Source organism: Mus caroli, unplaced genomic scaffold (assembly GCF_978045245.1).
Source record: "Mus caroli unplaced genomic scaffold, Mus_caroli_1 scaffold_20, whole genome shotgun sequence".
NCBI classification, from domain to species: domain Eukaryota; kingdom Metazoa; phylum Chordata; class Mammalia; order Rodentia; family Muridae; genus Mus; species Mus caroli.
In genome coordinates, this window is record NW_028227275.1 from 50,640,167 (window position 1) to 50,654,078 (window position 13,912).

The 13,912-nt window shown below is 48.4% G+C and overlaps 1 protein-coding gene across 2 annotated transcripts; it reads right to left on the reverse strand.

The window, feature by feature from the left end:
• Positions 1-854: 854 nt before the first annotated feature.
• Prpf19 (pre-mRNA processing factor 19) lies at positions 855-11,004 on the reverse strand. 2 transcript variants are annotated; one of them, XM_021151455.2, is made up of 16 exons: positions 10,754-11,004; positions 8,566-8,715; positions 8,328-8,404; positions 7,173-7,314; positions 7,019-7,092; positions 6,864-6,926; positions 6,074-6,115; positions 5,892-5,966; positions 5,523-5,598; positions 5,252-5,361; positions 3,789-3,944; positions 3,529-3,598; positions 3,252-3,337; positions 2,847-3,017; positions 2,620-2,725; positions 855-1,352 (listed from the first exon to the last, which is right to left on the reverse strand). In XM_021151455.2, the coding sequence occupies exons 1-16, from the start codon at positions 10,770-10,772 to the stop codon at positions 1,255-1,257; spliced, it is 1,515 nt and encodes a 504-aa protein (XP_021007114.1). In that variant the 5' UTR covers positions 10,773-11,004; the 3' UTR covers positions 855-1,254. The 2 variants fall into 2 exon arrangements, with proteins under 2 accessions (XP_021007114.1, XP_021007112.1); XM_021151453.2 differs by having other exon boundaries at positions 7,173-7,371.
• Between the last annotated feature and the right edge of the window lie 2,908 nt (positions 11,005-13,912).

Genomic DNA, 13,912 nt, shown 5'->3' on the forward strand with positions numbered 1-13,912 from the left:
ATACCCAGTTGTTCTGTTGTGTTATCAGGACCCCCTAGCTTCCCCACAGCCCTTTAGGCGATAGCTCACTTCTCAGGTCTTCCTTCCCAAGAGTTTCTCTGTGGACTCACCAACCCAACCCCACCCCCACACCTTCCTCCCTCATCTTGCCACACTCCTAACCTCAAAGCAGGCTCCAAATGCCAACATTCCATTGGGGTGGCCCTACTTACAGCCCTAAGGATCCCCAAGGCAAGCTAATGGTTACTTACCCTTGGACAGCAGCAGGTACCTCACTCACCTCAACCTCAGAACCTTCCTTCCTTCTTCCTACAATTCTCCCCTCCTTTAGTACTAGGTAACTTCCGAATGTCAAGCAGCCACAGGAGCCCACATTAATCCCCTCCTGTTTTTATCATCTAATGTTTTATTTACTGTGCTCTAGTCTAGCTGTCTGCCCAGAGAACAGCTCTACTTCAACAGATTAGCTGCCAGTCAAGAAAATCTCTTTGGTCAAGCCAGCCAGGAATCAGTGTATATCATCTCCCCCTGAAGTATTATCCCTAGCAATCCACTCACAGCAACCCACCAGCAGGCTAAGGCTAATCTTCTAGGGCCTGGCTACCTTTCCGGCTTGTAAGAGAGGCCAAGTCAGGGAGCAAGCAGAGCACAAGTGACAGAGGCCCTGGAAACAAGGTCAAGGCTTCCGGAGCATGGAGACCTCTGACAGACGGCTTTCAGGCTTTCCCTCATTTCTGCTGCAGGGGAGGCTTCCTAGTCACTCGTGTCCCATTTCTGCTGTCCCACACTGTGCTCCCTCTCCCGTGACCTTCCCCAGTCAGGGTTTCTGGCAGACAGACACAAGAAGCTGACTGTTTACTGTGTAGCTTTTTTTTTTTAATGAAACTAGATCGCTGCTTACAAAAACCTGCAAGAGTCCTCCTGCCCCTCCCCTTCACAGTTCCCTTGGCTCACCTCCCTGTCTCAGAAGAGCTGAAACAGAGCAGGCATGGAACAGCTGCCACCACTGGGGGAGGTGCTGGACTCCGACTCTGAGCACTTTACAAGGGTGACCGTTCCCTGGGGCCCAAAGGCTGCATGGATAGCAGTGTTCTATGTGCCCTGGCTCAGACCATCATCCAGACCAAAATGAAATGATGTGAATGTCCCCCCCCACCAGACCTCCCTCTCCTCCTAAAGTCCCACCCCCACCCCCACCCTCTAACTCTAACCCACTACTGAGATGAGGCCCAGAACTGTGAGAAGGCATAGGGCCTACAGACTGTAGAATTTGAGGCTCCTGTCCATGCCAGTTGAAGCGATGAACTTGGCATGGTGTCCAAAGGCCACTCCAGTGGTCAGGCCACTGTGCTCTGAGGAGAGAAGAAAGGGAAGTGTGAGAAAGCTGTTCCTTCTTCAGGCTCAACAATGATTTTGTTTTGAGTAGCATGCTCCTGGCACAAACTCAGATGGTAAGGGTCAGACTGCACTATACCCCCCAATGGCAGATTCTGCGCACTGCTTATCCTTAGCCAGCACTCAGCACCTGGCAGGAAGCAGTGCTCTTTGGTGGTGGGGTGAATGAATATCGGGATACCACCTGAGCTTTTTGGGCAAGAGTACTTCAGTCCGGCAGAAATCTTGGTATGTATGTTTAGCTTTAGCTCACTGCTTGGATCTGGAATAGTCCATTAGCCTGTTGTAGCTCACAGATGTCAAAGTTCAGGGCACACAGCATAGAGCTAGATCCAGAATAAACAAAGCTGAGCTATCATCTTCACAGGACTCAGGTAGCTGGAGACCATGGGCAAGTTCCTTCCAGACACAGGATAACACCTGGAGCTCCCTAGCTCCCCAGAGAAAAGCCCTCTTGCATTCCCAACAGGCCCAAACTCAGGGTGATCCTCTGGCTTCAGCTATTTAGTGTTGAATTACAGGTATGAGTTACCACCTGCAGCAACATCCCCACCCTAAAGATGAAGCTAAAGCAACCCAGGGTCACAGGGTGGCTCCAAGGTGAGAAACACTCTTGCTCAGCACTGTGCCAACCTTAGACATTGCCCTTAAGTACTTGTGTTGGGGCCTGAACATCTGCTCCTGTGGGAAAGGTCCTGAACTCCATCTCCATATAGAGCAAAACAAACGTACTCAACTACCTTCCATCCAACCTGATTTACAAGCTTCACGACTCACCCATGACAGACCCCAATAAAAAGTTCACAAAAAGTAATACTCAAATTCAGACCAAATATACCGTAAGACACTTCTAACCTAAGCACTTTCATATAATCCCCACTAAGTATCTTCATTTATTCCAGTTTTCCGGGAGCATCAGAGAGATCACAGTTTGGTCCTCTCAACACACAACTTGGGAAAGGCCAGCTAGTAACAGTATTCACAGCCAAACACACTCACAAGTACTTTTCCTAGGGTACAATGCTCTACTGCCCCTAGCCATAAGTAAAAGCTGCTGGGTGGGGTGGGAGTGAGGGCTCAGTGACAGAACCTTGGCTATGTTCTATTCCCATGACAGCAAAAAGAGAGAAAAGACAGGCTTATCTAAGCCAAGCCCAGAGCTTTACCCCCACTTCTCTCCAGAACAGACACCCAAGGCCCTGGGAAGCCACAAGCAGCCTCTACCTGTAAAGTGAAGAATCTCTGTCCACTGTTTGCAGATGTAGATCTGGACATCTGTACCCCCAAGGGCCAGGTAGGTGCCGCTCTGGTCAAAGATTAGTGACTTCACCTGCCAAACCCCAAAGAGAGGCAATTACACAAAACAAGTGGGAACAAACAGAAGCAGCTTACATGAACGCAGAAACCATCACTGAGTAAGGAGAAACAACGGAGACTGGGGAGGAACACACCTCAAAGTTGTTGTCCAGCTGCAATGTCTTGAAGTTCTTCAACTTGCGTAAGTCCCAGAGCTTGACTGAGGAATCATCAGCTGCCGTGGCCAGGTAGTACCCATTCTCAGAGAAGGCGATGCTGGTAATGGGGCCAGAGTGGCCAGGGAAGTTGGCCACATTGGTACGCTCCTACAGGTGGGGGTTGGGCAATGAAATAACATTCACTCGTTAAGTGAGGAAAAAACACAGGGCTTACCAAACTCCTATTCTGAGATGTCCCACAAACCCACAGTTCCTTGATCACACTCATGCCACACAAACAGAGCCAGCATCTCTTCTCCCAAGCCCTGAGATTCCCCAGAGCCTGTCACCACAGCTCACTAGTTCCTCCTCTGGGCCCCAGATGAGGCCTGCATGTCCTACCTTCAAGTCCCAGATCTTGATCTGGGAGTCCATGGTTCCTGTTCCAAAGATGAGCCCATCAGGGTGGAACTGTGCACAGGTAAGAGCTGAGGAAAGAGGAGAGGAATCTGTAGTCACAAGTCTGCAGGACAGCGAGAGCTCTTCATTCCTCACTGTGCCCAGGACAAATACTATACTGGTGCCAACGGTAAACAAGGTCTTGAGAACACATAAGCAAATGACTACATAAACGTACTGACAAACTACAAAGGAGCTCAGTGCCTCGATGGCCACTTACAGCAGCCGGAGGTCTCATCTGTCACCTTAGTGAGCACACGCCCTGTCTGGATGTCAGAGAAGGCCCAGTACTGGAAATGAGACAGAAAAGCCAATGAGAAAGTGGGTCTGGTGGCCTTCAAGACAGACCCCACTTGCAGAGTTAGTTCCCAGAGAAGAAACATTTCCAAAACTCTGGGAACCCGGTTGCCCCCAGAAAGATGGCCCCTCCTCCCAGGATGAGAAAGCAGCCCCCTCAGGACCCCCTGGCTGTGACTGTACCTGATCATCAGAGGAGCTCAGGAGATAGTCTCCAGTAGCATGGAGGCTAAGGCCTGTCACTGCACTCTCATGGGCCCGAACAACCTGTACGCAGGAAGTGTTCGGGACTGACCAAATCCTGATAGTAGCATCAGGGGACGCAGAAAACACCAGTTCCTGAAAGGAAGCGAGCAAGAATCAGAGTCCAAGAGGTGAGATGCATTATAACACTTTTTTCCAGAGTGATAAGGACAGCTACAACTGCCTGCAACCACTACCCCAGTCCCACCTGTAACCATCCATCTAAACAACACAGCCAAGAGAGCGTGCTGCTAGGCCAAGCGAAATTTTCACTACTTACAGGACAAAGAACAACTGAATCAGAGAGCTGTCAGACTGGGTGATATGGCTAGTGCAACTGAGGGATCAGGGTCATGTACCACCTGCAGCCAAAGATGACTGTACTAGATGGCCAAGATCAGAGCAGCACTGAGCCTATGTTCCTTCCACTTAGACCTCAAGGGCAAGTTGATTAACCTAGGATAGTAACAGCTAAAAGATAAAAGCAACTATCCTCTTTCATGAACACATTTTCATAAAAGCCAAATGTAGCCCTAATATTAAATAAGCAGGAAAGTAGTGCTTTCAAGTATAATTAAAATTTTCAGTTTGTCAGTTGTGGTGGTTTGATTAAGAATGGACACCATGGGCTCATACTTAGTCACCAAAAGTGGCACTATTTGAAAGGATTAGAAGGTATGCCCTTTTCAGAGGAAGTATGTCACCTATGTTTGTCTGTGTGCACACATGTATCTGTCTGTCTATCTGTCTCCTTTCAGATAAGGATACAGCTCTCAGCTACTGTTCCAGTGCCATGCTTGCCACTATACTCCCTGCCACGATAATGGACTCACCCAATTAAATGGTTTCTCTTATAAAAGTTGCCATGGTCATGGTGTCTCTTTGCAGCAACAGAACACTGACTAAAGCATACATACTCCTCTATGTCTCAGTTTCCTAACTCCTCAAGAGAAAGACTACCTGGGAGGCACTGCTCCAGCACCAGAGGCAGCAGCATACCAAGCCACTGTATTCTTGGCTCAAATCTTATGAAGCCATGACTCTCATCTACTAAGCTAGCTTTATCCCCTAAGCCAAGGGTTCTCATCTATTTGAACTCCCACAACTTTCAACAGTCAACATTAAGTTTTTAGGCTAACCCCATAAGTTCACGGGAATGGGCACCTGGCGGTTAAAACTACATGGAGCTGGGCCATCTGTAGTTTTATCTATAAACACTCGAGGGTGCTTGTTGATGCCATTTACTTTCTCCCCTGGTTTGAGAACCACTGTCATGGGGTCATCATGGAGACCATCAATGCCTGATTCTCCAAAACGCTAGGGGTTGGGCAATTAGTCCTGAGACTCAAAACCACTGGAACTGGACTTAGAAAAAGACAAGGGTGACTTCGAGAGTGCCTTACCTGAGAAGGATGAAACACCACACTGGTGACCTTCTTGGTATGGCCTTTGAGAGTGGCCAGGATTTGCTCAGTACTCTTATCAAAGACAACAACATTTTTATCTGCCCCACCTGGAGAAGATCCAAAGAAGACAAAAATGAGCCAGGCTTTTAAGTACCCTGGGCTACAGAAGGTCTTTCTGTCCTTAAATCCATGCAGAGAACCAAGGGCCTGTCCCTTCCCTGGGTCCTGCCATCCCTCATTTTGACTGTCAGGTCAGGCCTAGACTCACCAGTGAGAATCTTGTTGGTGTCTGAGGGACACAGGTCCAGAGCGAGAATCCCAGGAATGCTAGCACTGTGTAGCCCCTTTGCAGACAGAGCCACATGAAACCCAGTCACAGCCAAATCCAAGCCTCACAGCTCCTCCACTCCCCTTGCCCACACCCCCTATATTCCTCTCCAGCCAGGAAACGAGAGTTAATTCTATCCCTTATCCATCCAGCTTGGCTGGCTGCCTGGATGCACCAATTCCCCCACTGCATGGCAGGACAGAAGAGCAGCCAAGTCGAGACAACGTGCCAGAGACCTGAGAAGCATTTCCCATGACTCCTCTGGCCATCTTGTCCTAGAAACAGTAGGGCCCACCTTCAGCCACTTACCACATGGGATGCCACCTGCCGGTACTTGCTGAGCTCTTCAGGTTTCACCAGCTCCTCAGGGACAGTCTTTCCTCTCTAAGAAAACAAAACAAAACAAAAAACCCCAAAGAACAGCAATGAAAGCGGGCTTCTACTAGCCCTTTCTCCAAGAAGGCAAGTGTTCACAGCAGGCAACAACTCACCTTCTTACGCTCCGTGGTTAGCACAGTGGCCTTGTCTTGAAGCTGTGGAGAACATAAATAATTTTGTGAGAAAAATAATTTTGTAAGAACAAAGCACACTGGGTGCTAGTCACATATGGTATCATAAGCATCATCAAAAACATGCTATCTGCCAAGCTATGGGATAACAGCTGACACATTTCCATCCTGATCTTATAAGGTCAGGTATCTATGACTTTATGGTACAGCTGAGAAAAATGAAGGTTAAAAGAACTCCCTTGCCAGAGTGGGTAGGGACGGGAACTAAGTTGTGGTGCTGGTCGAGGCTACAAGCCTGAGTGCTCAGATGAGCTGCTCATATTCCGTTGGACTCACAAATGAAGACTACATTCAACAGAACCCTGAGTTACAGTCTGGAAGCCTGCTCTGCCTCTTCTCAGCTGTCTGACTTGCCACTTCAGACTCCTCATCTGAAGATAACGATAACTCTTATTCTAAGGCAAAACATTCAAAATCTGTAACAAAATGGCTTAATATCAACAAAGATCATAATAACCGCAAGAGCTAAAAACTGCCCTTATCAGTAATTAAATCTTTCGCACAGCAAGCCTGTGAAGTACACACACCTCATTCTATTCAGAAGCCAGGGAAATGAGACATAGAAAGCCAGACTAAAGTAAGCTTCATCAGAAAGCTCTCGATTGGCAGTGCAGGCTCCCACATTGCCCACCGTGAGAGATTCTTATGGGCCCCCAATGCCTGTGGTACTAATGGGGGGACTGCAGTCCCATCAGAGGTGCACATGACTCACCTTCTGGATAATCTCAGGGGTCATTCCCACCAGCTCACCCAAATCCATGGGCTCTCCTGCACCCTGCAGAAAAGAAAGGGAGAGTGGGAGGGGCTCACAACACCAAAAACTTCTGTGTAAGGGACAGCTACTGGGGCCTGGAAGGGAACACTTACCACAACACTGGGCTGTGAGCTTGGCACAGCCTGAGGTACAATAAGCCCAGCCTGTGGTTTCAGAGTAGCCAGAGCTGAGAGAAAAGATGATGTTAGAAAAGGGACATTACAAAGCAGGGCCAGAAGATGGGGAGCAGCAGGGAATACAAGAGACCTTCTCGAGCAGCAGTGACCTCTTTGGTGAGCCGGGCAATGACTCGGCAGGCAGCATCGTGTTGGTACAGAGCATGGGACAGCTCCTGGCGGGTTGTCTGCAGTTGCTGGCGAAGAGTGAAGCTGTGCAGCATGACTGCATCCTGGGAGAGGGTAGGCCACTGTGAGGACTGGGGGAGAGCCGGAGAATTCGGCCAACCCTAGAGAAGAGGACACCACCTCCTATTCTACACTGAAACCAACCTGAACTATTCAGAGACCCAAGCCATCATCTGAGTGACCCTGAATGCCCTGTACGGCATTCAGGCTCCTACCCACACTGTACTCTGGACACACAGAGGGAGTTAGCTCCTTCCACCCCCACCTTTGCTATTCGCCAGCAGATCACGGGTATTAATGTCATCACCTCTCTGAAAGGAAGTAACTACACTGCTGTGGTTATTTACTGGCTACCCTCAGCAAATGCAGAGCCCAGTAATGAAAAAGTCCCCGATGTCACAAAGCAAATATGTCATATATTCTACTTCTTACAGAATCCAGATAGACAGGACTAATGAGAGTCCTAAGTCATAAAGGCTGACTCTGGAGAAAACTTTGGAATCTAGGTCTGCAAGAGTTCCAGCAACCAGGCTCCTCTTGTGTTGGCATCTTGTTCCTCACAAATGAAATAAGTAAGGCTGGCACAAAATGAGGGGCTGCTCAGTGGCCCAGGGACTACATTACCCCTGTGTTCATCACCCCAAGAGTCAGGCCTGGTGGTTGGCACTTATAATCCTAGCACTAGAAGGCTGAGGCAAAAGGACCACAAGTTGCAGAGCAGTCGAGGCCACAAAGCAACGTCCTATCTCAAGGCAATAAGAGGGCCTGCAGAGAGTTGAGAGAGTCCAGGAATTAAGAGCACTTGCTGTTCTTCCAGAGGTCCCAGGTTCGATTCCCCAGACCCACATGGTGGTTCACAACTGTTTAGAACTACAGTTCCAAGAGAACATGCACCCTCTCCCGCCTTCCAAACACCAGGCACATAAGTAATACACGGTCATACGTGTAAACAAGACCCATACACAGGAAAGAAAAGAGAAGAAAAGAAAAGAGGGAGGCCCCATCTTTTCAATCCCCAGGTCCTGGCCCAGAGGTGCATTCGCTTCACAGAACTCACCCACTCATCCTGCAAGGCTTTCAGAATGGCTGGGATGCTGGTGGCGGAGGGAGGCTTGGGTCGGATTGGGTGAGCAACTGCCAAGAGAGGCAGCAAAGTAGGTATGAAGAACCAGAACCCAGGGAACTCTCCCCCTCCCCCACCCACAGCCACCATCTTCTCCACCAGATTGGCTCCACCTCCCACCGGTGAAGGCTGAGCTGAGGAGGCCTTGGACTTGAGGCTACTGGGCAGGCACCTTTGATGTCGATGAGCTGCTCCTCTGAGAGAGGCTGGTTGTTGATAGGATCTGTGCCATTCTCTGCAATGTACTTCTCAATGAGTCGCCGCTCATACACATGATTAGAGACAGGGGACACACACGGGTGCTCTGGCACTTCATTGGAGACTACAGAGAAAGACGGGCAGTGAGAGTGAGCACAGGATAAAAGGAGACGTGGGCAGAGGAGATTCTTCACTGCGTCAGCCCCAACAAGACCATGTCCTCATAGTCAGCTATCAGGAAGCAAGGTCTGTGACAGCAAGCCTGCCCGTACTTGGTCCTACAATGCTTGCCAACTACTTAGCTAGATTCTCCGGTCTGCTGATAATAAAAGTCAATAAATAATAACTGCCCACATCCTATGTGCCAGTACTGTACAGAGTGGTCAGTAAGTCCTGCCCATCTCATTTTTGAACCCAGATGGACAGAGAAGTACACAGAGCACAACTCAAACCTGTCATCCATTGGGAGCCCTAGACAGATCAACAGGGGAAATTCCAAAGCAACGTGACAAGTACTGGTAAATTGGAAACAAACAAACAAAGAGCTCTGCTACTACATGCCAAGCAAGATTCTATTCTAAGCGCTTGACAGAATAGTCTATGTACCCTTGAAGATGGCCGTTACAGCTGTCACTGACCTCCAGGACAATGCAGATACTAAGCTGACACTTGATAAACATCATAACAGGGTAAATGAGTGCAAAAGTCCTGGGGCCCAGAAAATATCCCAAAGTACGAAGCCTTGAGCATGCTTAACTACCAAAATAAAAAGTAAAAATAAAGAAATGAAGGCCCCAAAAGCAGGCTCAAAACCAAGGTCTCTCTGACCTTCTCAGACCCTCTTGTTTCTCTACCTTCCCCTAAACAGGGACAACTGGTTCACTTTAGCAGACAAGTGGAAGCTACCTCCACATCAGACTCTTCTGAAAGCTGCTCTAAGATAGCGACTTGTCACGTCACAAAACAGCTCTTATTCACCACACAATTCTATTCAGCCTCCCATAGGTTGTGAGTCACCATCCTAAGGTTCAAGCTCCTATTCTTCTCCGTGGGTTCCCTTAGAATCACCTATTTTTGCAGGACTCCCATGCATGTGTTATTAAGTATGGATTTGTGCCATATTTAAAACCCGTATCTTGTACACAGCCTTCCAGTCCTATTCTGTTGGTTTATCACACTACTCAACGACTAAAGCTTTCTGGGAGCTTTCCCTCTTCTACCAGAGGAAGGATGATAGCCCTGGGTACTTAAGAGTGTTGTCTCAAAGATGGAAAGAAAACAAATCGTTTGTAAGTACTTTGCAAACTGCAATTTCTCCAGTATGAGATTTCCTTTTCTGCTTGTCATTTCCCTCCTCCTTTTCTTTCTTTGAACTAATGGCAACGTCTGAGAGGGAAATAGAGAAGGCGAGGAAACTAGTAACGTGGTAAACAATATGGGAGAACACCCGCAATGCCGTAATACCCCAACACCCCAAGACAGGACAGCATACTGCACGGGAAAACCATGGATCCAGGCTCAAAGCGCCAAGCTCCACTGCTTAGCTCCCTCGCACACCCCTAGGTAAACCCATTCTTCAAGACTTCCGACACCCTCTGTAACTCACGGATCTTTATTTCCCTTCAGACAATTCTTGTAAGCATAAAATGAGATCACCGTTTGGAAATGCATCGTAAATCAATACAGGTTTTCTAAACATTCGCTGTTTTCATTAGTCATACTGCGCGAGGCTAGAAGCCAGACACCTGGCTTCCAGCCCTGTCTCGAAGTCACTGCGTGATCTCTGCAAATCGGAAACTCCGATTCCTAAGCGAGGTTTCCCAAGCAATGCCCACTGCAATGCTTTCAATTTTGCAGATGGGGAAACTGAGGCCCAAACCCGCTAGAGCCCAGATCACAATTGGAGGCGGATCCTGGGCATGTCCTCGGGTTTTTGACACCAAGAGCTGTTTTTCACTGCACCAGCTCCTCCCCCCCACTTCTGCTCAGGCCTGTCTCAGCTCTGTAAAACGACGCCGGTTTCAAAAGACCCCTGAGACAGTCATTCTTCCCAGCTACGTGAATTGCGCAGCCCTGCGCAAATGCACCCTGCACGCAGGGCCGGGAGCTCCGAGCCACAGGGGCCACACACGCTCCCGCCTCCCGCCGCAGCCAGCACTCACTCGAGCAGATCAGGGACATGGCGCCGTCGTAGCGCTGCTGCCAGTCGCCTCACAGAGGGTTCCCGGTTCTCTGTAGCCTCCGCGGGCCACTTCCGGTCCCCCGCCGCTTCCGGAGCGCTCGGACGCGGGTAGACAGCTGCCCGGCGTGGCGATGCTCGCACAACTGCTTCACGTGGGGAGGTGGCCGGTGGCGCGCCTCAGCCTTCTGCAGCTAACGGAAACTGCCCTTTCCCAGCATGCAACCGAGCAGGAAAAGGCCCGCCTCGAAACACTCGGCTGTTTCCGCATTGGCTCGGCTTCTTCCGGCGAGCTCTCCAAGAGGCCTGAGGCGGGAAGGAGAGCAGAAACTACATTTCCCATGAGGCTGCGGGGACCGCCAAGGCTTTTTTTTTTTTTTTTTAAGATGGAGCTGCTGTCACCTAGGGAACACTAGTCTTTGAAATGGTCGTGTGCAAGACAGATTTTTCAGGAGCTTGTAAAAGTGCAGATTCCTAGGGTCTGCCTTAGAGAGTCTGTAGGCATGATTCGGAGACCTGTGTTCCTTGGCTGGCTTTTGAGAAACAATGTGACCCTGTAAATAAAGCACAAATGAGTAAAGAAACTAACACTGCCTAAATTCTGTCTCTACTCTTGCTCTGGAAATATGGGCAAGTCAATGACTTCGTTGCCTGCTACGTTTTAAATATAGTCTGTTTTGTAAACTCGAGGGAATTTAGTTCCCAGCGTCTTATGTGTATGTTTAAAAGAATGGAAATTTGACGGGAGTGTTTGCAGAAGTCTTTAAATACAGGCACTCGGCTTCAGAGGCAGGCAGATCTCAGAGTTCAAGTCCAACCTGGTTATATAGTGAGCTCCAATCCAGGGCAGTCAGGGCTGTGTAGAGAGAACATGTCTCAATAAAGCAACAAACAGTAAGAGTGGAAAGTTAGCACAACTATGGTGTTTTTCTGTGGTTTTGGTTTTGTTTTTTGAGACTGGGTTTGTGTGTGTGTGTGTGTGTGTGTGTATGTGTGTGTGTGTGTCTGTGTGTGTCTGTGTGTGTGTAGCCCTGGCTGTCCTGGAACTCTGCAGACAAGGCTGGCCTCAAACTCAAAAGATCTTCCTGTCTCGGCCTTTTGAGTGCTGAAATCAAAGGTGTGTGTCATTACTATCTAGCTTAACTGTGGAATGTAGAGGTGGGATCTTTGGAATTAGAATAAGACATTACCAGAATCCTGGTGGAGTTCATATAGGGAAAGAAAGAGTGAACAGGCACAAATGAACGAGTTGACTTCCATGGCAATGTGACACCAGCAAGGAAGAGGCCCTAGACATTGCCCACGTCATTCTCTTTGAACCTTGTGCTTCTAGAACTTTGAGCAAGAAGAACCCTCTTTTCTTTAAAGTAGCCTGCCTCAGGTGTTTTGTTATAATAACAGTTCCCTGCCTCCTGCCAACTTCTTTTGTTTTCTCTACTAAAGACTGGACCAGACCGGCTGCTGAGCCTGATACCCAAGTTCAGTCCCCAAGACCCACATGGCAGAAGGAGAGAATTGACTTCCACATATTATCCTCCAACCTACACACACACACACACACACACACACACACACATACACACACACAAGCACACACACTAAAATAAATAAATAGGCTAGGCCTGGTGGCACATTGAGAGTAAGTAGATAAACTAAAATGGTATCAGTCATACTGGAGTTCTATGTTAGCAAATTAAAACTAGCTCTCTGACCTTCTAAGAAATCAGGACAGACAGAGGCAATGGCCACATGTCCTAGCCCTGCCAATCACAGCAAGCATGGTAACTATGTTCTGCCTGCCTTGGTCCTTATGAAAAGTACACTGGAGAAATCTGACCTATCAACCAGTCAGCTCTCTGCACTTCCCTCTTCGTCTCCTAGCCTCCCAAGGAAAACATGCTCAGGCCTTCTCCTTTGTTTTATTTCTGCTTCCTGTCTAGGGAATGACTCCCCTCTGAGCCATCAGGACGCACTTTGGCTCATGGAATGAGGTGTTGCCCAATTCTACAATCACAAAATATAGCCAACATAAATCTTTAATGTGATCTAATTGGTCTAAGAGACAGAAATGAGATGAAGAAAGAAACGCTGAAATAGGCTGGGCAGTGGTGGTACACGCCTTTAATCCCAGCACTTGGGAGGCAGAGGCAGGAGGATTTCTGAGTTCGAGGCCAGCCTGGTCCACAGAGTGAGTTCCAGGACAGCCAGGGCTACACAGAGAATCCCTGTCTTGAAAACAAACAAACAAACAAACAAACAAACAAAACAAAAACAACCACTGACATAGATTACAGTCTGTGGAATGATGGGCACATAAACAAGAAGAAGAAAGTTCCAGATGGGTAGGTGTTCTAAATACAAGATAAATTAGAGTGGGTTGAGAAGGTAGTACTGGGGTTGGAGGAGTGACTACTTTAGCAGGGTATGAAAAAGCTATGCATGGCCACTGGGGAGATGATGTTTGTTTTTAGCACGTAAATTTTATTTTAGTGTGTATGTGGATGCATGTGCCACAGCCCATGATTATATGTCAAAGGAGAACCTCAGAGAATTGGCTCACTCCCATCACGTTGGTCTTGGAATGGAAGTCAGGTTGTCAGACTTGACAGGAAGTTCCTTTCCCCAGTGAGCTATTTCACCAAACCAAAGGGTGGCAACATTTTTGCTGAGACCTAAGTAAGGGACACGAGTCAGTCCTGAGACCACAGATACCTGATGAGCCAACCTCCTCCACAGTCTCACCTCACCTCCCTCTTAGCCACACTGGCCCTTCAGTGGCCCCAGGAGACCTTCGGTGGGTGCTCAAAATGTTTATGTGGCTACCTTGCACCAACTCCTTCCCCCTTCCCCTACGTAACCAAACCCTCCAGGGCAAACCAAAGCCTCATCTTCAGTATTGCCTTCTCTGTGGGTCCTCTCTTGACCTTTGGCAGGCTTTTTGGTTGTTGTTGTTTGTTTGTTTGTTTGTTTGTTTGTTTGTTTAACTATCCAGCCCATTTTGAGTAACTACTGTTGTTTTAATTAATTTTTTTTAGAACATCCCCTTTGATATCTGAGTCCTCCTCGATAGATTGTACTACTCTCTGCTAGTTCTCAAGAGTCCAAGAGTGTGACCCCAGTGCCTGGCACTTAGGAACATTGT